Source organism: Bubalus kerabau, chromosome 5 (genome assembly GCF_029407905.1).
Source record: "Bubalus kerabau isolate K-KA32 ecotype Philippines breed swamp buffalo chromosome 5, PCC_UOA_SB_1v2, whole genome shotgun sequence".
NCBI classification, from domain to species: domain Eukaryota; kingdom Metazoa; phylum Chordata; class Mammalia; order Artiodactyla; family Bovidae; genus Bubalus; species Bubalus kerabau.
Window position 1 is genome coordinate 110602683 of NC_073628.1, and position 26867 is coordinate 110629549.

General features: G+C 35.7%; 2 protein-coding genes across 6 annotated transcripts in view; both read left to right on the forward strand.

Moving 5' to 3' along the window:
* Positions 1-26867, forward strand: part of RABGAP1L (RAB GTPase activating protein 1 like) — a 742566-nt gene that overhangs the window by 243738 nt on the left and 471961 nt on the right. The gene's annotated exons all lie outside the window — the stretch shown is intronic.
* Positions 21327-25055, forward strand: GPR52 (G protein-coupled receptor 52). The gene has a single exon (XM_055582729.1). It carries the CDS (start codon positions 21476-21478, stop codon positions 22559-22561), a length of 1086 nt encoding a protein of 361 aa, XP_055438704.1. The 5' UTR covers positions 21327-21475; the 3' UTR covers positions 22562-25055.

A 26867-nucleotide genomic window follows, 5' to 3' on the forward strand; every position in this document is an offset into this window, starting at 1 on the left:
GCCCTTCCAGAACAGAATGAAGCTTAAGCTAAGCTTTATCTTCTGCCAGTATCTCCAGCTGAGAAAATACTTTGTACTTTTTTCCTGTCGAAGTATAGACCAGTGTAGTTGGAAAGAGCCTACTTAGGATTCAAACATGGACTTCCTTCATCTTTGTTATTGTTAGAGTCCTAGGTACATCTTTTTCCAAGACGACAACAGTAACTTTCTTGATGGTCTTCCCACTTCCATTTTTTCATACACCACCAACTTACCTACAGCCTGTTTTCCATATTATGGCCAGAAAAGGCTTTTAAAAAAAGCTTACATTGATGCTTTTAGGATAAAGAACAAAATCCAGATTTTTATTACTGTTTTCAGTGTTCTTCATTCATCCTTGAAGATTCACGTTTTCTCTCTGCTCTCATTTCCCTTGAACCTGAAGTAATTTCTTTAGTATTTGTTATGGCATATATCTGCTGGTAACAGCATAGTTTTCCACTGTCTGAAAGTACCTTTATTTTGGCTTTATTCTTGAAGGATTCTGTCTCTGGATATGGACAGAGTAGCCTGGTGGGCTGCAGTCCATGGGGTCGCAAAAGAATCAGATATGACTTGGCGACTAAGCAGCAACAACCACAGACTATTGGGGTTGATGGTTTTTTCTTTCAGCATTCGAGGAATGTTGTTTACCATCCTTGGCTTCCATAATTCCTGATGAAAGTAAATGATCATTTCAGAGTCAATTTCATAGGCATGTGACCTGTGCAGCTGCAGAGGGCCCCATATTTAGAAAGGATCTGTGATTGGTTACATTTTCTGCTGTTGCTTGAAATCCTTAATAGTTTGGAACAATGAGTCTTGAATATTCATTTTACACTGACGCCCGCAAATTATATAGCTGGTCCCGCATCATTTGTATAATCATCATTCATATCCCCAGTGTGTAATACATTGTCTTTCTTGGGCTACTTTCAAGATAATTCTCTTTAACTTTAGTTTTCAACAGTTTGACTACAATAGGCATGGTTTTCTTCATGTTAATCCTGCATTGGGTCATAAATCCATAAATTTATGTCTTTCATCAGATTTGGAGAAATTGTGAACATTTTAAAAAATATCTCGTTTTTTCCCAATTCTTTCCTCTACTCAATTCAGTTCAGTCGCTCAGTCGTGTCCGACTCTTTGCGACCCCATGGACTGCAGCACGCCAGGCGTTCCTGTCCATCACCAACTCCCGGAGTTCACCCAGACTCATGTCCATCGAGTCAGTGATGCCATCCAGCCATCTCATCCTCTTTCGTCCCCTTCTGCTCTTGCCCCCAATCCCTCCCAGTATCAGAGTCTTTTCCAATGAGTCAGCTCTTCGCATGAGGTGGCCAAAGTACTGGAGTTTCAGCTTTAGCATCATTCCTTCCAAAGAAATCCCAGGGCTGATCTCTTTCAGAATGGACTGGTTGGATCTCCTTGCAGTCCAAGGGACTCTCAAGAGTCTGCTCCAACACCACAGTTCAAAAGTATCAATTCTTCAGCGCTCAGCCTTCTTCATAGTCCAACTCTCACATCCATACGTGACCACAGGAAAAACCATAGCCTTGACTAGACGGACCTTTGTTGGCAAAGTAATGTCTCTGCTTTTGAATATGCTATCTAGGTTGGTCATAACTTTCCTTCCAAGGAGTAAGCGTCTTTTAATTTCATGGCTGCAGTCACCATCTGCACTGATTTTGGAGCCCCCAAAAATAAAGTCTGACACTGTTTCTACTGTTTCCCCATCTATTTCCCATGAAGTGATGGGACCAGATGCCATAATCTTCGTTTTCTGAATGCTGAGCTTTAAGCCAACTTTTTCACACTCCACTTTCACTTTTATCAAGAGGCTTTTTAGTTCCTCTTCATGAGGGTGGTGTCATCTGCATATCTGAGGTTATTGATATTTCTCCCGGCAATCTTGATTCCAGCTTGTGTTTCTTCCAGTCCAGCGTTTCTCATGATGTACTCTGCATTTAAGTTAAATAAGCAGGGTGACAATATACAGCCTTGACATACTCCTTTCCCAGTTTTTTCTCATGGTTTGGAGGCTGGGAATTCCAAAATCATGGCATCGGCAGGTTCAGTGTCTGATGAAGGCCCGTTTCCTGGGGGAGCTTTCATAGATGGTACCTTCTTGCACACATGGTGGAAGGGGCAGGCTTTCTTGGACATAATTATAATCACTTCCCAAAGTCCCCATTTCCTAATATTTCAAAATTCAGGTTTCAAGGTATGAATTTTGTTGTGACATCAGGATTAAGTTCATAGAAATAGCCTTTCATAGTTTATAAGATTTTTTTATATAGTTTCTAATTTTATCCTTATTGAAAGCCTCATATAATATTAAATTAGGCCAGTAATGATTCTCCCCACTTTATGGATGTGGAAATAGAGGCCAAATGGAAGTTATATGAAGTAGTTGGTCAGGTATCCATTCTTCTGAGTAAAATCTTCTTTAAAATATTTTCTTTTAAATATTATTAGTGAAAAAAATGATATTTTAACATACTTTAGAATTGTTTTCTCAGAATGTTTTATAAATATTTTATCAATATTTCAGCTGACCATCTGGGATAAGCAAAACAATTGGTGTATTATTCTATTTTCAAATGAGAAATCAAAGATACAGGAACTTATTTGTAGGGATATATAGTACATACTGATAATTATAAGATCTGAAGCTATAACCTAGATCTCTAACACTAAGTTTGGGGTCCATTCTTCTATACCACACTATCATCTTTTGCTTATAGGTGACTGTGCCCCTATAGAATATATACTTATATCACCAACGTTTCTCCATAATATCTTTAGTATCATTCTCCATAGTATCATTGTGGGAAGCACTTACACTTTATTAAATTGACAATAATGGAAACAAATATTTTGGCATTATCTCCTCCTGTCTTTTGGACTTTTCTTTATTCTCTTCTGGAAAAGTTACTATGAATAAAATTGCATTTTAAAAAAATCTCAGAATGAGCTGCATAGTATTTCCAAAATGCTATGTACCTGTACTTTAAATTTTGAGTCAACTAGTGAAAAAACATTTAAAGACTTCTGGGCCAATGGGGCAATTTGCTGCTGCTGCTGCTGCTAAGTCACTTCAGTCATGTCTGACTCTGTGCGACCCCAGAGATGGCAGCCCACCAGGCTCCCCCATCCCTGGGATTCTCCAGGCAAGAACACTGGAGTGGGTTGCCATTTCCTTCTCCAGTGCATGAAAGTGAAAATTGAAAGTAAAGTCGCTCAGTCATGCCCGACTCTTAGCGACCCCATGGACTGCAGCCTACCAGGCTCCTCCATCCATGGGATTTTCCAGGCAAGAGAACTGGAGTGGGGTGCCATTGCCTTCTCCGAATGGGGCTATTTAAATGCTAAGTAATATGCCTTGGAATTAAATGCATTATAAATATTTATATTTAATAATTTTTCTAAAGTTCCCTTTTGGAAGTCTTGAACATACCTTTCTTTGTTTGCTCCTTTCTTTCCTCCTCTCCCTCCTTCCTTTTTTTCCTCTCTCCTTCCTAGGATAGACTACTATTCTGTAAAAGCTATATTCTGTCTTCTGCCAAGCCCTCATGTCTAATTTTGAAACAACTTCTGTAGGTAATTTAAGTACAGAAGGCAGACTAAGTGTTCATTTTACTTTTGATTTATATGTGACATCTGTTTAGAACTAAACTTTCTCTCTTTTCAGAAACAGGAAAAAAATTATTTTGGGATATGTAGGCCAAAGGCAAATCTGAGAAATAAGCATCCTTGTTCCTAAAGGAAAAGTTACTTCAGTTTATAAGAAAAGATGCATTTGACCAAAACCAGAGGATTTCAAAAAGAAAGCATTGGTATAGTAGGCTTTCAAGAAGTATGATGAATGAATAAAAATGTGTGTCTACATTTTTGTGGCCTTCCTAGAATATAGGATTTATCTTTTTCTTTCTGACCCACTGCCAAAGAGAGGTTGTTAAGATTTCTGTGTTCAATTGTTTTGGCCTAGAGCAGGATGTGCTTATGGTGTGAAAGTAATAACCTCTATGTGTCTTCCTCTCAGACTTCATGCCCTTTGGGTAAGTAGAGATACTGCCTCAGAGTTTAACTTCTGTTGCTTTTGCATTCTCAACCTGTTCAGTTCAGTCACTCAGTTGTGTCTGACTCTTTGTGACCCCAAGGACTGCAACATGCCAGGCTTCCCTGTCCATCACCAACTCATGTAGCTTACTTAGACTCATGTCCATCAAGTCGGTGATGCCGTCCAACCATCTCATCCTCTGTCATCCCCTTCTCCTCCTGCCTTCAATCTTTCCCAGCATCAGGGTCTTTTCCAGTGAGTCAGTTCTTCGCATCATGTAGCCAAAGTATTGGAGTTTCAGATTCATCATCAGTCCTTCCACTGAATATTCAGGACTGATTTCTCCAAGTAATAAGCTGCAGATTTAACCTTCATTTATTTCCTCAAGTCCATGTCATTTCTGTGTTTCTTCAGTTATTAAACTCTTTTTGATTGTGGTAAAATACACATTTTACTGACTTCTAGAAATGTTTTATCATATACTTTTCAGACTTTAATGTAAGTCATCTCAGTCAAGTGTACTCAACCATATTTTAAATAACTAATAACTATTTTAGATCAAAATTTCTGGAAAAAGGTGCTGACTAATGTAAACCATATTCAAGACACTATAGAAGGGAATGGCAACCCACTCCAGTATTCTTGCCTGGAAAATTCCATGGACAGAGGAGCCTGGAAAGCTACAGTCCATGTGGTTGCAAAGAGTCAGACACGACTGAGCAACCAACACAAAATCTCCTTGAAATCACACTCTTTCTGAAATGTGTTACTGTTACTCTGAAATAAAAACAGGAATAAATTCCAGACTTTATTGCATTTCATTGGCATATATATTGTCATTTATGGCACACTTTTATGTCCTATCTATGCCCATGATTAGTGCTTTATTGGCATTATTATTGTTCTAAAATTGTGGTATACAATGGAATGCAAGCTTTTGTGGAATTAAAATAAGCCAACAATAGGATTATGATTTAACATTTAGAACAGAATGGTTAGATCATCCTTGTCGGTCAATGTAATCAAATAACGGGCATTTCCACCTTTCCCCACCCTTTTTCTTTTTTTCTGTTTCAGTTGGTAAGGGACATTGTTACATACTGAGTATTATTTGAGATGCTTAGGTTATCAGCCACAGCATTGGGAATCTTTTTGTCATGCTGAGGTTTTTTGTTTGAATTTGTTATGGCATTTGCTGTAAATAGGATTTGACCTGTATAATCAAGATATACTGTAGTATGTTATTTCTTATTAGTAGTTTTCTTTGGCTTTCATGTCTACAGTCTTTGTGTTCTATCTAGCCCATGCTTATTCTTAATAGGAAATGTTTGGATGTAAAAATTTCAAGGCTCTCAAGAACTCTAAAAAAGGATCTAGTGTTTTTTGTGCATGCTTCATATGTTAAGTATCTCACTTTATATAAATGAGATATGTTAGGCATTTGGGACTGGGAGAAGTCAAGGGGTTTCCTTTATATCATGCAGTACATAAGTGAACTAAAACTTTCTTCTCTCATTTCCAGTAGCATTTGACTAAGACATGAAGAGCATTCACAATACTGTGTTCAGAATTCTCCACAGAGTTGAATTCTTGTGAAAAGCCCCCCAAATATAAGGAGCAAATTAGATATAACCTAATATTTTTTATTTTTAATAGATTAAGAAAGTAAATAAAGCAAAATGGAAGCAAGCACTTTAGTCTGATTGTCCTTTTCACAGTTTTATGTTAATGATGGGGTGTAGACCAATGTTTTCCATAAATGTAGTTAATCCTCATGTTCCCTAGTAATTGACATTTTCCTCTTGATACTGCTTGTGTTAGTTAAACTCATTTTATGCAAGGTTGAAATTGATAAATGTAAAGACATTCCATAAATACTGGGTAAGTTGTCTTTTCCAAAACTTTTCTAATATCCACTTTGTGTGCAGCAAAAACCTTAATTGTAGTAGTACCATTCCATACATCTAGTTTATTAGGAAGCTCAAAGGGTTAGAATTATATTTATAATTAACTTTCATCTCCTTAGAGGGAGGAAACTTTATTGGTGGAATAACATTTATTATTGTAATTGTTATTGCTTGAAAGGTTTAATTTTACTGTACATTGCAATCACTTATCCACCATCCTTCTCATGAAGTTCTATAAAGAATACTTTGTATTTAATACCTTTGCTCTTAAATAACACCAATAATTTAATTTTCCTTTGGGGTATATAGCTGTTTCCAGCCTACTCAGTGTCATGTCAGGGCATAAAATCATCTTGACGGAAAGTTCTAAATTATAAATAGTCTCATAATGACATTCAGCTTGGGCGATACATTTATAAAAGGAGTTATTAAGGAAAATGTCATTCTAACCCGTTACTATAACTAGAATCCTTCACACTTTTGCAGCCATCTTTTGGTACAAAAATTTGGTAAGATTTGCATATGTAAGCATTTAAACAGGATTATTAAATTTATAAATTTAAAGACATACAAGAGATGTTGGATAAATGGTTTCCTGAAATTTTCTAAAACTTTTCTCTCACAAATACATCTTAATCATATTTTTTCCCTGTCACAATCGCTGAAAGACTGGAGTATTAAGACTCCAAGGTTTTGATATTATTCAAATAGCATAAGCACAGGAAGTATATTGATAAAAGAAAAAATATACATGGTCAAAATGTATATGAGAAAAGAAAAAAGAATCAGGTTGATTTATCTCAATTGTTATAAGCAACTTCATAATATTGGGTATTGAGTAAAATTCTGTAAACACTTTTTTTTCTAGTGTAAATGTTGATTATTAAGTACTTAGGATTAGTGTTCTGACTTCTAAATACCCAGTTAATTCTACCCTACTGGCACGTTTAAATCTTATGAGAATCTACTTTTAATCCAAAGCATAGTTTTCTTTAAACAAAACTACATTTTTTTTCAAAAAAATCTGTAACTTTTAAATGTATTTCTATAAATCATCTTTATATTTTATACTGCTTGTGTATCAGGCTATTTCAGCACCTGAAGGTAGGGATAGTTAAGAGACAGTGAATGGGAAAACCAGAGGGTTGTAGCATTTTAATGTGAGTTCATGTACAGCTACGCTTTTCAAGGTTAACCTTTTTACACTTGTCCTGTAAACATCTAAAGCATTGCTGAGTTGAAGCTGGCTTTGTGAAGGTGTCAGTGTTAGATTAATAAGGCATTTAATCACACACACACACGCTGTGTGTGTGCTCAGTGGTAAAGAATCTGCCTGCCAATGCAGGAGACTCAGGTTTGATCCCCAGGTTGGTAAGATCCCTTAGAGAAGGAGATGGCAATCCACTCTAGTATTCTTGTCTGGGAAATCTCATGGACAGAAGAGCCTGGCAGGCTATAGTCAATGAGGTCTCAAAGAATTAGACATGACTTTGTGACTAAAAACAAAATACACGACTCTGTGACTAAAAACAACAAAATATATAAATAAATCCATCCATACATATGTGTGTGTGTGTAATGAATGTCTATAAATACATAGCCATTCATTTTACTTAAAGTCCTATCCCTCAGCTCAGGAGTTTGTAAACATTGTTGCTTGGCTGTACTTAGGGGGCCCCAAATTACCCAACCACCCTGCTAATCCCTACTTCAATCTTCTAATTCAGTTTTTAATCACGTTTTCTTCTTTGATCTCAAATCCTTCTCAGTAGAGACATTTTCTTACAAGCTTCTGCCAGTTTAGCAACATTTATTCCTCGTAGTCATGTCTTGAAAACAGTGTAATAGGTTTATTCTTCCCTGTCTCAGTTTCTTTCTCTTGAAAGTGATTTCTGTCAGAGGTTCAGTATTCTGAGATGTTCTCTATGCTACCTAATCACTTTAGCCACTTAGCTTTGATACTGCCTGGTGAAAAAGTTGTGCTGGAAAATGTAGGTCAATTCGTTTGATTTCTCATTTTCCTCATTCCCCCATAACATGACCCAAGGATAAAGAGACAGTATAATGTTTTTAGCTTTCTTTTGAAAAGCTTTATATGGATGAGTTTAAGCTACCATAATTTCTGATATTTTAAGAGAATTCTGCCGTTTGTTCTAGATTAAAATTAGTTGCTCAGTTGTGTCTGACTCTTTGCAACCCCATGGACTCTTTGCAACCTGCTAGATTAGACTCCACACTTACAAAATAATTTTTATGTTGATATTTAGCAAGAGGGGAATGCAAATCAATTAATTTGATTTATTTAGAAAATACTATTACCTAAGGAAAAGGCAACCCACTCCAATATTCTTGCCTGGGAAATCCCATGGACAGAGGACCCTGGTGGGCTACAGTCCATGGGGTCGCAAAGAGTCGGACATGACTGAGCAACTAACACTTTCTGTAATATGCCAGGCACTGTGCTTGCCACTCAGAGTAACAGTGGTGAAAGATGTTTTCAGAGGAGCTTATAACCTAGTGAAGAAGAGGGTTCAATATACTTAACCTTTTTTTGGTTGGTGAATTAAATTGACAAGTAAATAATTTTTTGTTCCTACAACAGAATCTTAATGACCTTAATACATCCCTGGTCTGAGGGTTTTCATGTCACTCCTTTCTGTGAACTTTTTCTCTTTCATCATATTTTTAATGTGATCTTGAGTAAGCCATAAAATACATTTATAAAGTCAGCAATAATGTCTGTTGATAAAGCATTTTGAGATCTTTGGGAGTGGGGAGTTCTGGATCAACAGAAATATTATCCTTTCAACAAACTTGTTCTGAGTATATATGATTGAAGCACTGTGTACCAGGCTTAAAGAAAAATGAGATGATAGTGTAGGACTAGGAGCTGACAGTACAGTGTATGGGATGGAAATATATCACATTGTATTTCCAGAATATTCATTTTGAAGACTATGCCACACCATTTTATGGGGAGAGAAGTCCTCAACAGTCCCCTTTTACCAGTGTTGACTATAAATATCATTTCATTATTACCTCAATGTGAACCATATGTGATATAAATATAAACTCTTTATACTTTTATTTCTGATGACCATAATAAATCTAACAGAAACAAGCTGTAAAATCAATAAAAATGCACACTTACCATATTAATTTAATGTTACGGATGAGGTTATTTTCCTGAAACTGAACTGCTGGTCACAGTTTGCCTGTGATCCTGACAGTTATAGTACAGATTTTCTTTGAGTTTGGCATGCGTATGGGGCCATGTGCCCTCAGATGACTCAGTTTTCCCAACACACTCTTCTGACCCACTGGAAAACTTCCTTGTACAGTGTGGTGTTAGGTCATATAACCTTTCTTTGGTACATCATTTACATATTAAACCTCTTTATGTTCTGATTTCTCAGCCTGCACAAAGTAAGAACTACTTGGCTCCAAAACAGTGGTAAACACTTGGACAAATGTTGGCACCAGTGTTGTGTAACAATACTTCATTATGAGATAGCCATCAGATGATCAGAATCCACTTCTAGTAAAGCCTTTAAGATAGTTGTGGAAGTAAAAACTGAAAATTAAAAGATACTATTGAATACTCATGGGATCCAAAAGATAACTCTTAAAGATTCGTTGGACTCCAGTTTGAGAAATATTATAAAATGTGTAATGTATACATACACATAGACACTATATATTTGGCATAAATGAATAGAAGTCTAACAACTGTTATACAAGTCACAATATAGGCACTGTGTGGAAATAACTTACTACATTTTTAAATCAAGTTAACTGTTGAATAATTTATTTTGTACATACAATCTAAGCACTTAATACAACTCTATGACTTTAAATTGGGTTTTTTTCCTGGTGTTTTTGAGCGTTTGTATTTTTTTCATAAAAATTATAAAAATAAGATTTTGTTGGATGATACTAATAAACATGGATTCAGAATAAAGCAAGTTATTACAAATCATTCATATAAGGGATCATATCATTTATTTTTAATAAAAAGCAATAGAATTGTATTGGCCTCAGGATCAAAATAGTACCAGTTATCACTAGTCATTCTCTTTACTGGGTAAGGTAGATAAGGAAATGTTTCTGTGTGTGTGTGCGCATGTATTATATGTAACAGGAGGCTTTACTAATCCACAGTCACACCAACAATCCCTTTCTAGGTCTAAGATATTCCTATTTCCCACTGAGCCAAGTCTGAACTTCTCAAGTCTTCATCAGTAGCTCACAGGATAAATCACTGCTTGTTTAAAAATAAGCTGATGGTTTTAGGGTGAAAATACTAAAATGCAGATGGATACAGATAAAACAAGGGAATCAAGAAGTCTATTCCCAGCCAGTTCTCTTCAGTCCATAAATGCTGGAGTTAGCACCAAATGTTACTGTATTTGTTATCTTGGTCATTAGTTATCAAAAAGGAACATACAAAGCTATGAGAATAAAGATGTGTCTTGATAAATCTGCAGTTTTAATTTCTTAATCTGAGCTTCTCTGGGAACAGACAAGAAATTTATGTTACCTCATGGTTTAAATTCTTCAAGGATCCTACCACTGATTAGAGGACCTTTATGAATTTTCTCTTGATAATTTCATTATATTCCATCATTGCACTGTACATTTCAATGGTGGTGACTTGTTTTAGTTCTTCTGTACTATACTGTGAACTCTATGAAAAAAAGTCCTAGAACCTTGCGTAATACCAAGTATGCAACAGGACTTCAATAAATTTTTAAATTAATTGAGCTAATTAGATGAATCTGAGCAAAGCACTTTGGCAATGGGTAAGTTTCCTGCATTTTTAGTGTTTTCTAGAGCAGAACAGTGAAGCCTAGAGGTTAGAAACGAGTTAGAAAATCAGAAACTCCAGGTTTTGTGCCAACTCTGTATGCTGCTGCTGCTGCTAAGTCTCTTGAGTCGTGTCCAACTCTGTGCAACCCCAAAGACGGCAACCCACCAGGCTCCCCCGTCCCTGGGGTTCTCCAAGCAAGAACACTGGAGTGGCTTGCCATTTCCTTCTCCAATGTGTGAAAGTGAAAGTGAAGTCGCTCAGTCGTGTCCGACTCTAGCGACCCCATGGGCTGCAGCCCACCAGGCTCCTCCGTCCATGGGATTTTCCAGGCAAGAGTACTGGAGTGGGGTGCCATTGCCTTCTCCAAGCCAACTCTGTATAGTTGAATTCAATTCAACACACATTTATTGAGGAATCATTTTCTGCTGTTCATGAAGTTTGGTAACTCGTATGGTTAGCAAAGCCACATTGTTTAATATGTATAGAATAGTGAGAGACATGTAAGGAATATAAGAAATACTTCAACTATTATGCCTAAGTTTGTGTGTGTGTGTGTGTTTAATTTGGACTCCAGAGACAACTTGTAAAGACAAGAGCATGAGTACTTCAAATTTTCTTTTGAAAACTGAGTCATAGATGTTGCATTTCAAGCCAAGTAAAGGTTTGATTATTTTATACTTCATGGCTTTTTAAAATTCCAGTTGCTATAACAACTTTGATATTTCTTTATTATTTTTAGCACTTCAGTTGCCATAACAATAAGATATCTTAAAAAATAGCAATTTTCTTTTATAAGGGAAAAATCTCTTTCAATTAAAAATGAATTTGAATCAACATTTCTTTCCTATAATGTGAACCCATTATTTAAAATGAAATTGTGCTGTTCTATTTTCATATAATTTTAACAGACTTTCCTCGGAAATGTTTTAAGGTTTAACTTTTCTTTCTGTGTTTTTATTGTACAAAAATTAAAGGGAGGTGACTGTATTGAGCCCATTCTGAGAGACAGTATTAATACTTTATGGGATTTCATTGATATAAAAATTAAATTTCCAAATTTGTTGTTATATGAAGTAAGAAAAGAACATGAATGATCGATAGCTCTTATGTGAATGTTGTAAGAAAGCTTGGAATTTCCTTTTTTCCTGTGTTGTTTTTCAGTGTATTTATTATGTCTATTGCCATATTAAAATAGGGACCACTTCACTTACCTGGAAGTAACTGACAGTGCAGACCTGAGCTATGACGCTTTTATTCATAGAGCAGTACTTCTGTTTACTGTTGGAGGAAAAAGTTCTTATAAACTTAGTTTCTGATATTTAATCCTCTAGAAAATTAAAGACAGAAAGTTAAAAGAGGAAGGAAGAATACTGCTGTATTTATATATAAAAATATAGGGAGCTATGTATTCTTTTCTGTGCAAATAGAGTCAGAATATATAGGGATGCATATATACAATTTATATAGTCTCTTATAGGTACCTAATTGCTCATAAAAATTAGTTTCTCTTGACTCAGTATACATGTATATTGAATCCAAATTTTGATTTGTGTTATGAGATAGTATTCTAATTGACATTAACAGTGATGATTCCAGCCTACTAGGCAAAAATTAAAGTATGTTCAGAATTCTGAATAAGTGGATGATACATCTTATAAAGATGTAAATGTAAAATTGTATAAAGTAAAACAAAATTTAAAAAATTTAAAAAGAAATATTTGGGAATTGCAGGATCCTTGTAACTGAGATTTTTATGGACCAGGGTTTGGTAATTTTTATATTACTGTGTTGCTAATCACATGAATTTTCTAAGATGTGTGGTCAGGTTCAGATAATGTATATTTTAAGAATATATTTTTAATGTATATTATATTTTAATGTATATTTAATGTATATTTTAAAAATATATATTTTTTAAAAGGACTGTTGAGAGAGATGGCAACTCAAAAGAAAAGTGAGAGTATTGTTTTAATTCTGTAATCTCAGCAGGTTACTGTGGGCATGGTTTCTTGAGGAGAAATGACTAAACAAAAAGCCTGTTTATAGTGACGAATATGTTTAACTTCATTATCAGTGAGAATTGAGTGAACTGCCCTTACGTGCTTTTTCAGGTTTACTTTAATTCCTAATTTTCATAACCGACTTTAAAAAAGTTAACTATTATCTCAGTTTTACATATGGAAACTGAGATAAATGAAGAAAATGACGTAGCTAAGGCCTTAACGGCTATTAAGTGCTGTAGCCAGTGCGAACCTAAATCTGGCTGATTCTAAAGCCTGTATTTTCTTCTCTAAGTCACAGTCTTCAAACTAAATAGATGTTTATTAAAAATAATAACATAACTTGGAGAAATGTGAGGGAAGATCATCCTGTACATGGTTTTATTTTATTGCTCTGCATACTGCTTTTGACCAATTAATTTGATTTTAATTATATATTTGAGCGTTCTCCCCACTGAGTTAAACATGCACATAAATTAGTATTTTGTTTGTCCATTTTCCTTTGTGACTGACTGCAAATACTGGATTGTCGCAAAGGTCTTGCTTTCTCAGCCAGCTGTCTCAGATCCCAGCTAGCTAGGGCAGTCTCAGAGTGTTGTATAACTGGCATTTAATAAGAAGCCTTTTCTCGCTCAGTGTCTCACTTGCATCTGGACTGTTGTGTCTATGAGTACAAACAGTGAGCAGTGAGTCAGGTATGATGATTGAGAGAGTGTGAAAGTAGACACGGGCTGAATGTACTTATTCTGTCCAGCAGTTTCTGTTCTTTCAGATATTTCAGTAGCCTATTTATTCTTAATGGGACATTGCTTCGGAGAATTCTGGTGTTTTTCTTTTTCAACATCAATGTATATGATTTCCTGGCATTGCCTTTAAATGCACTCAAGTAATTTAGGTCTCTAATTTGATGGCTTTGCACCAAAATGGGAGCACTTGAAAAAAGCAAGTGTAATCATCTTTATCATTCTCTTCAGCTGTAACTTACATACACAGTAAACACACACACACACACACACCCCTCAGCAGCCATGTTCTGATTTCTTTCATCAAAGTTTTTCCTGTTGCAGAATTTCATTGTATGGGCAGTTTTGGGCTCTATTCTTTTAAGTCATCTGTTTGCTTATCTTTATGCCAGTCTTAATTATTGTGGCTTTATAATAAGTTTTGAAATCAGGTTGTGCCAGTCCTCCAAATTTTTTTCTAATCCTTCTCTTAGATTGTTTTTGCTGTCCTAGGTCCTTTGTGTTTATATATAAATTTTAGAATCAACTTCTTAGTTCTACCAAAACCTACTTGGATTTGAATTGGAATAGAGAAGGCAATGGCACCCCACTCCAGTACTCTTGCCTGGAAAATCCCATGGGCGGAGGAGCCTGGTAGGCTGCAGTCCATGGGGTCGCTAAAAGTCGGACACGACTGAGCGACTTCACTTTCACTTTCACGCATTGGAGAAGGAAATGGCAACCCACTCCAGTGTTCTTACCTGGAGACTGCCAGGGATGGGGGAGCCTGGTGGGCTGCCGTCTATGGGGTCGCAGAGTCGGATTGAGAAAAATTAATATTTGTAACAATATTGAGTCTTCTAATTTGTAAAGATTATATATCTCTCCATTTACTTAGGACCTTTTATTTTTTTTCAGTGACATTTCGTATTTTTTAGGGTAGAGGACACATGTGTCTTTTGTTAAATTTATTCATATTTTCTGTGTTTTGATGCTGTTGTAAATAGCTTGTTGTTTAAAATTTTATTTGCTGTTCCAAGTGTATAGAAATGCAATGATTTTTGTATATTAACCTTGTTTCTGAAAAAAGTTACTCATTAGTTCTGATGGGCTTTTGGGGTAGAATTTTGGGGGTCTTTCGTACATATACAGTCATGTCTTTCTTTTCCTTTATCACTAAACTATTTGTCATGCCTGTTGTATTGGTTGAGACTTCCAGAATATTGTGCGTGGACGTGGTGAGAGCAGACATCTTTGCCTTGTTTCCAGTTTTAAAAGAAAAGCATTTACTCTTTCACTGTTAAGCATTATGTTAGCTGTGATCTTTCCCATATAGTGTCTTTGTTAGTTTGAGGAAATTTTTTTCTGTATTACCACTAATATTTGTTAAATATTTTTAATAGATAATAACTTGCCTCATAATAAAGTGAATTTGATCTATAAGCTTGTTTTCTGCTCTTGAAGGATCACAAAATCAGTGGATTCTAAGATGTCCCACTTTATATTCATTTTTTTTTCTCTTGGTGCTTAGACCAAGTTGCTTTGATACTACATTTGATAGTACATTTAAAATACATTGATACTGTATTTTGTAGCATTTTTTAATTCTTAAAATGATAATAATCATTATCTCTTCCTAGATAGGATTTTTCAAAGTGGCAGTCAAGTATGCATATTGAATTGGATTTAGGTAGAGGTATAGATGAATAATGGGCTTCCCTGATAGCTCAGGTGGTAAAGAATCAGTCTGCAATGCAGGAGATCCTGGTTCGATTCCTGGGTCAGGAAGATCCACTGGAGAAGGGATAAGCTACCCCACTCCAGTATTCTGGCCTGGAGAATTCCATGGACTGTATATGGTTTCTTTCAAAGCACAGTGGTTTGAAAAAAGCCCCTATAGCCTATGGGGTTGCAAAGCATCGGACTCGACTGAACAACTTTAATAAATAAATAAATGAATAATATTGCCCTTAATTTGAATATATTAGGATTATATATATATACACAATACATAATTATATATTAGGATTTTATATATATATATCTGAATTAACTAAAAAAAGAAACTACGATGTCATAATCAGCAGCAGGTACAAATACCCTGTGGCAAGTAGGGAACATAGCAAATACGTGTGGGATGAGGAAAGGGTGGAGTGGGGGCAGGTAGAGCCAGTTTGGTGGTGGTGCTGCTGGTTTAATCACTAAGTCGTGTCCAACTCTTGTGACCCAATGGGCTCAGGCTCTCAGGCTCCTCCGTTTATAGGATTTTCCAGGGAAGAATACTGGAGTGGGTTGCCATTTCCTTCTCTAGGAGCCTAATTAGCTAATCCTAAATAACAGAAAAGAGAAGTTAAATTGAATAGATACACAGAGATCAGATTTTGTAGGACCTGTTAGAATTGTATACTAAGGGCTGTATGAAATGGCTGAAGCATTTCAGTGAGCATGGTACCATCTAGTTTGCATTTTGAAAAGAATATTCTGTCTGTTTTGCCCATAGTGGTTTGAAAAGAGGCCACCGACCACTCGGGAAGACCAGATTGAAAGCCTCTGTAGTAGTCCACACACACGATGATGGCTAGCTGGCTTAGGATAGTGATGGTGAGGTGGAGAAAAGTTAATAGGTGGGGAGGAATAGTTGAAGAAATAAGTAAATTCTGAGTCCATACACCTTTTTGTATTTTTTAAAAATAAGCTTAAAAATACTTTTTACATTATCATCTGTTTTTTTCCCCCCACAGTATTGGTTTTGCATTTCTCCTTGATAATCATTGCCTATTGTTTATGCTGTTTACCACCAGTGGCTAATGGTTCTCTCTTCTTTTGCTGTTTAACCCCGATTGAGTAGTTGCTTAGATGTCTAATGAAATATTGATTCATATTTGAATTTTATATGTGCAAAGGTTGAACATATAAAACATATATAAGGTATGAATTAAAAATTAAACATCTGTGATGTATCATCTCAAGAAGTTCTAACTTTTAGCTGTTAGAAGTAATTCTGAAGTAATCCCAAATAATGATTCCTCTTAGATATTTCCCAGCCAGTGTTCATAAGTTGAAAGGAAAGGGGGGTGGTTGATAATGACTTATAAGAATGGCAGTAATAAAACATCTAATGACCCTTAAAATGAAGAGAATTATGCATAATATAAAAACAGTGCTTTATGTAATGAGCTGTGTAAATATATGCTATTAGTGCTGTTGTTATTAGAGCTTCACTTTATAAATTAGTTTCTCTTATAATCAGTTCAGAAAAAAAGAATAGAAGGGAAAGAAAGTGAGGGGCTAGTAGTAAGAGTCAGTCTCAGAAAAGAAGAAAATTACCTTGTCAGAACTCCTGAAGCTGGTTTTTGAAGTTGGTAGAAGAAAAGAAGGAAGCTTGGTGGGTCAAATCTATTGCTCCTTGAACTCTCCCTCCCATATTATCATATACCTTTGAATGCATGTACAACTAGGGATTATTTATATTTTTCTTAGATGTAAGTCTCTACCAGTGATTATTTGTTGGAAATAAATGGGTCAAAGTGATCTAGTATTTGAATATCTGTAAGTGACATTTTGGTCATTTCTCTGATTTTTTAAAAATATTATGATTCAAAACTTGAAAAATAATGTATAGTGTATACTTTTAAAATGATTTTTTAAAGATTTTTTTTTAGATGAAGCCACTTTAATAATTAGTAATATTTTATTTCTCAGTGTTTTCGTCAGAAACCTTCATATTTAACTCTTTATGTGGAATGTAGGACCTGTCTACGGTCATGAATATTTATCATCTATAATTTTTATTTTGAATATTTATTATTATTGTGAAAGAAAGTTTTAGTTAAGCCAAATCTTGTTTGCTTTTCATGGTTTTATGTGTCCCTAAAAGTCAGAATGCTTCCCTGTATAATAGAACTTTTCTAGTTTTTATATTAATTTCTCATTTAAATGCTTTCTTCTGCAATCACCCTCTGTGCTTTCCCAGTCTTTTAACCTTCTTGAGGCTTTCAGTGACTAGGTCAGCGATCTCTCTTGGTAAATGTCACATTGCACTTGAAAGTACGTGGGTTATTTTCAAATAGCTTTTGATACTGCTTTCTAACATAATTCCACAGAGATAACAGAACACACTTTGTATAATTGCAGTACCTTTAGACCATAAAATTTTTGCACCTTGTTTTATGTCGCTAGATATGTTCCAGTGTCTTCTGGTTTATCGTCTATGGGAACTTTTTTACCTTGCTATTGTGTGAAAATTGTATATATCTCAATTATGTTGAATAGGTTCATACTGCTTTTCAGATCTACTATATACTTCTGCTTTCTAATTTCTTCTGTTAATTTTTGATAGTTTGATATTGAAATGCCAATTAAAAATTTTATTTATCTACTTAAAAATAGTTGTAATATAGAGTAGAACTGTATGTGACTTTTGTCTGTCTTTTCCAAGTCTCTGGTAAATGTGTTGTCATACTTTCATAATTTAAAAATATTTACAAAATTTACTTTCAAATCTCAGTATGGTACTCTTTCTAAGATTGTTATTCTAACTTATTTTATAAATTTTTCTGGTAATGAGAAATGTGATTTCTTAATTTCACCTAACCTCATGAAGATTTTAGCAATGATACGGTCTTCCTGAAAGTTAAAAATTAAGGAAAAAATAGGGTCCTGTGGTTTAGAAATCATTTTTGAAATCCAAAAATAATTGTTCTTAGACATTTTCTCAATAGCTGCTCTAAGTGGAAAACAAAGACAATGAGGGAGGGGTTCATCAAAATGGTTTTAAGAATGACAATTTTGACCTGTTTCCTTCCTAGTTTCATGACTGTTAGTAAGCAAATTATACTTACTTTCTCTAGGTACCCACTCTCTTCCTTTGGAAGATGATAATGATGGGTATCTACTTTATATGGATTTAGTATTTTTACTGAGAAAAAAATGTAAAGCATATAGCATAATGTTTGGCACATAGAATATGCTCTAAATGTTGGTTATCCGTTTTCATCTTAAATTTCCTGATTCAATTCTGAAATAATGTATAAGTTAATTCTAAATCACTTTTAAGAAAGTTGCTGACCCTGTAAGAAATATTTTTAAAGTTGGGAATGTTTGTCTATAGTAAGTCAAAATAAGTGGAAATGGTTTTAAACATCCATTATATAAATGAGCTTATAAATTAGCTTTCCTGTGACATGGGTATGAGTAGCTCAAGAAATATATGAAAAAGTTCTTTGACTCTTTAATTCTTTTTTCTATTAGGATAAAAAGTGAACTAAGCAGTCATTCTGTTTATTTCTAATGTCTACTTTTCTGAGGTAATATTTGACCTTAAATAGTCCAGCAAGTAGATTTTAGTATAGAGGTATTAGTTCCAGTGCTTTGTACAGTTAAATACATCAGATTCAGCAGTTTAGTGTGGGTGTGGCAGAGGTTGGAAAGATTATAAAGTAACTTCTATTAATCAAAATATAATATATTTTAGAGAGTAAAAATAGTTGCTCTGTCACTTGAGTTCATGAAGACTTAGATGATTTTTAATAATTAATAAGTTTTTTCTGCCAATGAGCATTAGATTACTGCTGACTTTTTAGTGTCATAGTACCTTGTGGTAGTTTCTCTACAGGGTTTAAAGGTGCATCCTAGGGTCTTTTTCCTGTCCTGCTCATAGAAAATAATCTTTACACATGCTATAAGGACAATACCTCTAGACATTCATACATGTCATTAATATGTTATAAGGGTCGGTCAGTTCCATTGTCTTCTTTTGTCAATCTTGATCGGAGCTTGCCGAGTTTAAGTCTATAAGCCTGCATGTGCCTGGCAACTGTTACCTAGTGACAGTTTCAGCTGCAGTGGCCATTGGCTGTGCTGTTGATTGGGGCAGGAGGACCGAGTCACCTTTCTGATGGTGAGTTCTTCTGCATCAGCTCAGGGTGAGGAGGAGGAGGAGCAGGGCTTCGGCTCAGGTGCAGGCAGTGATACTGAGAGATTGTGAAGAATATACTGACAGCATCTCGGTAACTGCATCACAGTAAATTGGACTTCTGAATCAAGCAGCCCAGCCTAGCAGCTGATAAAGAATGAATGTAGGTGAGAAGCATTGTTTTATTCCTGTAACAAGAAAACTACTTTGTGATAAGTGAAACTAGGAATGTACAAGGAGGAATATCCTGTGGATATTATTATGAAAGAAGAAAGACTTCCCTGGATGACCTGGTGGTGCACAAGAAAATAACTTTGAGAAGAATGCTTTCTATTAAGCTCCTGCATTGTTCCTGAAGGAAATGTTTTTATTTCTAATGCATGTTATTTCTTCAAAAGGTATGATAACAAAGACTGACAGGAGAGTCTCTGAAATGCCTGTACTTTAAAAAAGACTTTTGACAAATGCTAACCTGGTATCAGAATGACCTTGGAAGCCTTTTGGATGGATTTTATCCTGCCAATCTTTCAGTATTTCAAACTCTAGGATTTAAACTCATCTCGATGCTTTAGAAGTATTTTAAAACAAGAACGTCTTATAACCTACCTAATGGCCCCTGTACTAATTGAGCACTTGCTCAAAATAGAGTACAGAAATAGAAGAGACATTTTCTTAACATATGGCTGCTATAGAACTGCAAATATAACAGACAAGGTAATATTTTACTTTGAGAAGATTTAGTCAAACTAATGCTTTAATGTATTAATCATTTAAAGAAAACAGAAAAGATACAGCAATATAGACTATAAAGCCTACTAGAAATACCTAAATAATAAATAATAGAAGCATTTCTAGTCAGAAGTTCAGAGCATATAGGAAAGTTTCTATTGTCTAAATTTTATATATATTTACATATATTCGTGAGAGAGAGAGGTGTGGTTGCAAAGGTGAGAATTAACTTTGAGCTATATATTTTATGATCATGCTCCATTATAAGGAAGGTGGCGTATCAGATAATGAAGGTTATTTTCAGTTGTTGATGCTGAAATTAATAGCAAAAATGATTTTGTTTTCCTTTTGAAAAGGAAAAGATATAAATTACAGTCCTGGTGGTAGCATCATTAACTGTAATGGACTAAAACTGTTTTCATCTGAATGCTTAAAAAAATGCATGCAGAATTAAAACTTTCAGAAGTTTGTTTTTCTATTTTTTCAGTGTTGACCCATTGTGTATTATCTTCCTTATTGGAAGGATGCTTTTTTCTTCCTCTCATGAGAGTTATAGGGCAGTCTGGAGTCTGTTACCTCTCTTCTGCTCCTTTGTGCCCCAATAGAGATGAATCTTTTAGAATTAATCTTGTTGGAGAAGGGGATTCTTAGCTTTTGAGATAAGAGAGAGAGAAATGGATCATAAAGTTGACCCACCAGTATCAAACTCTGAACTGAACCTAAAGACACTATTTAGCCCAATGAACTTTTTCTTAGCTTTCCAACCAAATTTGTGATTTTAATTAAGTTCTAAAATTTGAATCCATTTCTCCTGACAGATGAAACAGGAAGCCTGAGACTATTTAGGACTTTTTTTTTCCTCCTCGTTCTTCCTAGTTGATCCCTAAGAAACTACCTTTCTGAAGAGAACTAATGGCCCACAAGAGCTTTTCTTCCTTGGCAATTGCTTCTTTCCTTTTACAGATTTAATTTTTCATAGTGCAAGATATTATTAAGAAGTCCATTTTCTCTAGAAGTGCCTTGTGTCTGCAAAAAGTTGTTTGAAAGCATCAGAGGAAGCTAATTGGTGACCTGTTTTTCACCTCCTTTCTAGCTTATTCCTCTTCCTTCCCCCCCAAAGCTGAGGTGTGTTACTGCTGCACCGAGGCTGATGAAGAGACTTGAGTACTCCCCGGGATGCTCAGCTGTGACAGAAGCACTGCCACTGTCTGCCGAAGCTGACGCTGAGACACTCCTGGGCAGAGTTTAGCAGATGCTAGGCAGGGCACCTGCTTGCTGTAGCTAGGGCTGCAGGTCCTTTTAATTCCAAGCCATGAATGATTCCAGGTGGACTGAATGGAGGATCCTCAACACGAGCAGTGGCATTTTGAATATGTCTGAACGTCACTCCTGCCCACTTGGATTTGGCCACTACGGTGCGGTGGACGTATGCATCTTCGAGACAGTTGTCATTGTCTTGCTGACATTTCTCATCATTGCTGGGAATTTAACGGTCATCTTTGTTTTTCACTGTGCTCCACTTTTACACCACTATACGACCAGCTATTTCATTCAAACAATGGCATATGCTGATCTTTTTGTTGGAGTTAGCTGCTTGGTTCCTACTCTCTCACTTCTCCACTACTCCACAGGTATCCACGAGTCACTGACTTGCCAGGTTTTTGGATATATCATCTCAGTACTGAAAAGTGTTTCTATGGCATGTCTTGCTTGCATCAGTGTGGATCGCTATCTTGCCATCACCAAGCCTCTGTCCTACAATCAACTGGTCACCCCATGTCGCCTGAGAATTTGCATTATTTTAATCTGGATCTACTCTTGCCTAATTTTCTTGCCTTCCTTTTTTGGCTGGGGGAAACCTGGTTACCACGGTGACATTTTTGAATGGTGTGCCACCTCTTGGCTCACCAGTGCCTATTTTACTGGCTTTATTGTTTGTTTACTTTATGCCCCGGCTGCCTTGGTTGTCTGCTTCACTTACTTCCACATTTTCAAAATTTGCCGGCAGCACACCAAAGAGATAAATGACCGGAGGGCCCGATTCCCGAGCCATGAAGCGGCTGCCTCCGGAGACGCCGGGCATAGCCCTGATCGTCGCTACGCCATGGTTTTGTTCCGGATAACCAGTGTGTTTTACATGCTGTGGCTCCCTTATATCATCTACTTTCTTCTAGAAAGCTCCCGGGTCTTGGACAATCCAACACTGTCCTTCCTAACCACCTGGCTGGCTATAAGTAATAGTTTTTGCAACTGTGTTATATACAGCCTCTCCAACAGTGTTTTCCGGCTAGGCCTCCGAAGACTGTCTGAGACAATGTGTACATCTTGTATGTGTGTCAAGGATAAGGAAGCACGAGACCCCAAACCTAGGAAACGGGCTAATTCCTGCTCCATTTGAAGAAAACTCCACAGTAAATCACATGTAATCTGACAGTAGTTTTGGATTGTATCCTTGCTTCATCTGGAAATTTGCCACTAGAGAAATATTTACTTGAATAGTTGACTATGAGAGGAAGGGACTAAAAGTTTCTTTTTTTTCTTTTTTTCTTTTTCATGGGGGAAAAAAACCCTAAAGATATGTAGAGGGTAATCTCATGAGATAATTGTGGTGTGTGAGTATAAATATGCAGTACTAGGAAAAGTGAAGCTCTGAGGATGGAAAAGTACCTCAGATCTTCCACAGGGCATAAGCGAAGCCCCTGGCGTTTTGTCTCTCTCTCTCTTTCTGACTGGACTCTCTCCTCTGTCTCTGCCTCTCATTCTCTTTCTCTCTGTCTCTCTCACTCTCTTCTGTGTTTGTGGAATTACTTACATAAATTGCCCTTTATAGAAAAAAGCTACATATTATATATGTGGTAAAGTATAACCTTTTGCATCAAAGTGTACTTCTAAACTCACTAATCTGCAGTCCTTAAAAGGTCCCTCCATGGAGGATGCATAGCAAGCATTATATTTTATTACCTGCCACACAACCCTTTTGCTTGTGTTTTTATATCCGTAGCACAAATTTCTGCAGTGAAGAAATAGTTTTTTCGTTTGTTTGTTTCTTCTGGGTAAATGTATGCTCCCTCTGCCTTTCTAACAGCCTGCTATTATTTTTCCTCCATTTTTCTTTATCTGCATCCTTTGGTACCTTAAGCCAGAAGTGTCTTAGCTAATGAAAGAATCTATTATATAAAAGTCATAATGTTGAATGGCTTATTCCTTCTAAAAAAGTATTCTATATATTGTTTAAGATATTGTGTTAAGTATTTTTTAATGGGTTTGGGAAACATTTTTATTTAGTTGCTTTTGAAATAATACGTGTGCCCAAAGTGGTGTCCTTTCTGGGGGGGCCTATAGTTAAGCTTTGTTTTTCTTTAAGATAATTCACAATGCAAATGCAGAGGACTCACTTAGAAGTGGGGTATTGCTCCTAAAGCTGCTTGGTGTGTTCCACCTTTTTTTTTTAAAGAGTAAAATATTAGCCTTTTTATGTTAGGTCTGCAAAGCTTACTGTTGTGGTCCACTAATTATTTGTATGATAATGCATTTTCACATACTATATTTTTTACAACAAAGAACATGTAAATTACATTATGTGATCTGTGCCTAATGTCTTCTTAGCACACTATATAGATCACTGTTGCTTAAATCATCAACATTGGACACAAATATATAAAAACTTCTTTTAATAGAAAAATACTTTTGTTAGTTGTTAATTAGGTGTTTCTATTAGACCAAGCTTCATTCCTAGTGATGCTGAGAATAAAGTATACTTAATTATCAAATAACAGGTAAGAACTGTCAATATTTTCTTTTGTAATGATCTGTTTTCCTATTCAGAGATAAATTAACTTATTTTTTTGTGTGCTATATGGAGTTGTGTAATAAATTGTCAGGGGTTTAGATGTAGCAAAATGGCATTTGAGAAATTAATAGTGAAGCAGGTGTAAGTGCTAAAACATCTAAATCTTACTTTTTTTTTTTTTTACCATAAGTCTCCTGTCAGATATTTTAAAATTTATATCAAACTACTGAGTATTCTCAGCATTTTTGATTATTTTATGAAATGCATATAGTGAAATGTGCCTATGACTCTTCAAATTGGAAGCCAACAATGTTTGCACACTGGTGGTTTGACTTAAAGGTCCTTTAGTAAAAGAAATGTCATTGTTTTATTGAGGTTGTTCTGAACCCATGTATATTTTTAAACATGTAAGAAAGGTTTAAAATAAAGAATAAAACAGTATTCTACATATTCAAAATCAGACTTTGCTTCAGTTGCTTCAGTTTAATAAAACATTTAGAATAAGAGGTTACTGTTGGGAAATCAAAAATTTATTTCACATTTTTGTGGTTTGGGTTTTTTACGTTGATTCTCATTCCGTTTGCCAGTGACATCTTGGATAAGTTGAAATGTGCCTTTGAGTTCAGACCAGTTTAAGGAAAATAAAGTTTGAGGAAACATAATACTAACTTTCAAGTTGACTGATATAAATAGAACCTTCAACATTGTGTGTGTTATTTGGGAATCAGATGTTGATTCCTTTAGTTTGGTATGTAAGTATAGTTAGAAAAGACTTCATACATCCTTTGTAATAAAAACCTGAGGCTGTGTTTGTGGCATTTTTTCTTTTTTGCTTTTCCTCATGCTAATAATTCCTCATGTTAATAATTATATGCCAGGCACTGTGAAGTTTTACGTATGTGATAACTTTTAATTCTCACTGCAACCCTTGGAGATAGCTACTGTTTTTATCCCCATACTAAAGATGGGAAAGCCAAAGAAAAATGATTTATCCAAGGTCGGTCTCTCGGTCAGTGGTAGAGGTTCGTCCACACTCACATAACCATTTTGCTACCCTGCCTTTTCCCCTCAAAGCCTTCAAACCTTGTACCTCTGTCTTTACCTTTTCCCTGCAAAGCTTGTTTGAGTTTTTTTTTTTTTCCCCTCACCTAAATCTTTGCTTCAGTTCTTTCCTTGTGATATCTTTTCCCTTGATCTTAAAACTCTCTTTTATTAAAGTAGCAATCTGATAAGCCCACACTTAGTGCTTTAGTCTTTAATCAAACTGAAACCTTGGGGCATGACATTCCCTTGATAGTCCTTTTGTTCATTTCTGTTAAGTTTTCATTGCATATCTTTTCCAAGTCTCTATAAATTTCTTAGTGATTTTTTTGAAGACAAAGGGTGGAGAAGGAAAGCTTTGTTATAGGCTGAAAGGAAAGCCTCTAGAAGGCAAGTCCTTGGTTTAGATTCTTCACTTATATTAAAGTTTTGTGGGCAACGCCAGGATAAGCCAGTTAACTTCCTTTTGATATAATATGTGTTTTGTTATAAGATAATATTTATTTTGAAACTATTCTGCCTTTTTAAGATGAATATGTTTTAAGAATGGAAAGCATAACCATCATTCTTACCACTATACTGTATTCTGTGGTAATTATCCAATTTGGTTATAGATGGCAGCCAAACAATGATGCTGTAGTCTATTTCTAAAGGTTCTGTTATCTGTGGAGTTGTTTCTAAGGTTATATAATGTCATAAGGCTTTGTAACCTACGAGTTTGTGAAGCCTGGACTGAAACCATAGCCCTTATAAGCTGTTTAGCCCTAAGTAGGATTCTAAATGTTCCAAGTCTTCAGTTTTCTCATCTGGATCAGAAAGATCCAGAGACTTGTACCTTCCTAGTAGGCTGGATTTAAAGATTAAATGAGATAAAGCAGTCTCTGTATTCAGCATGGCTGAATACAAAGTGTTCGAATTGTGGTAGCTGCTGTTTTATTGTCTTTGTGGCTGCCATATTTATTGCTATCACAAGTTAAAGATTACTGATTCTGATAAGGAAGTTGTATTTTATAACAATTTAGAGTTATATAAAATGATATATTTTTTTTTTGGGCCGAATCTGTTAAACTGGAATTTGGCCTAAACCCAGGCTTCCCTCATAGCTCAGGTGGTAAAGAATCTGCCTGCAGTGCAGGAGACCCGGGTTTGATTCCTGGGTTGGGAAGATCCCCTGGAGAAGGAAATGGCAACCCACTCCAGTTTTCTTGCCTGAAGAATCACATGGACAGAGGAACCTGGCTGCTTCAGTCGATGGGGTCACAAGAGTCGGACATGACTTAGCGACTAAACCACCAGATTTTTTTAAATGTAGAAAGCTTCCTTAATTTCTGAAAGCTCTTTTCCCAGAAATAGTTGTTCATAAAGACATCATTGGAGATGAAAGGTATCCAGCAAGCAGACGATGAAATGAGACAGTATGACTCTGAGATTAACCTACATCCCTGGTGGCTTAGCTGGCAAAGAATCTGCCTACAATGCGGGAGATCTGGGTTTGATCCCTGGGTTGGAAAGATCTCCTGGAGAAGGAAATGGCAACCTGCTGCAGTATTCTTGCCTGGAGAATTACATTGACAGGGAGCCTGGTGGGCTACAGTCCATAGGGTCGCAAAAGAGTTGGACACGACTGAGCGACTAACACTTTATTGAATATAGTAAATACAAAAATTGTATTAGTTATATATTTAAAACAACATACTTAAACATTTTTCTTTCATCAGATTGGCAGTAGTAGGAAAGCATTGTTGAGTACCTTGCCATTTGTCTTTGCATTTTAGTTTTCCTTGTATACTAACGTGGAATTTAAGGTATTTTGTCATAAACGTATTACCGGGAAGAAACAAAGATTATAAGTAGAGTTGCTCTCTTTATATCA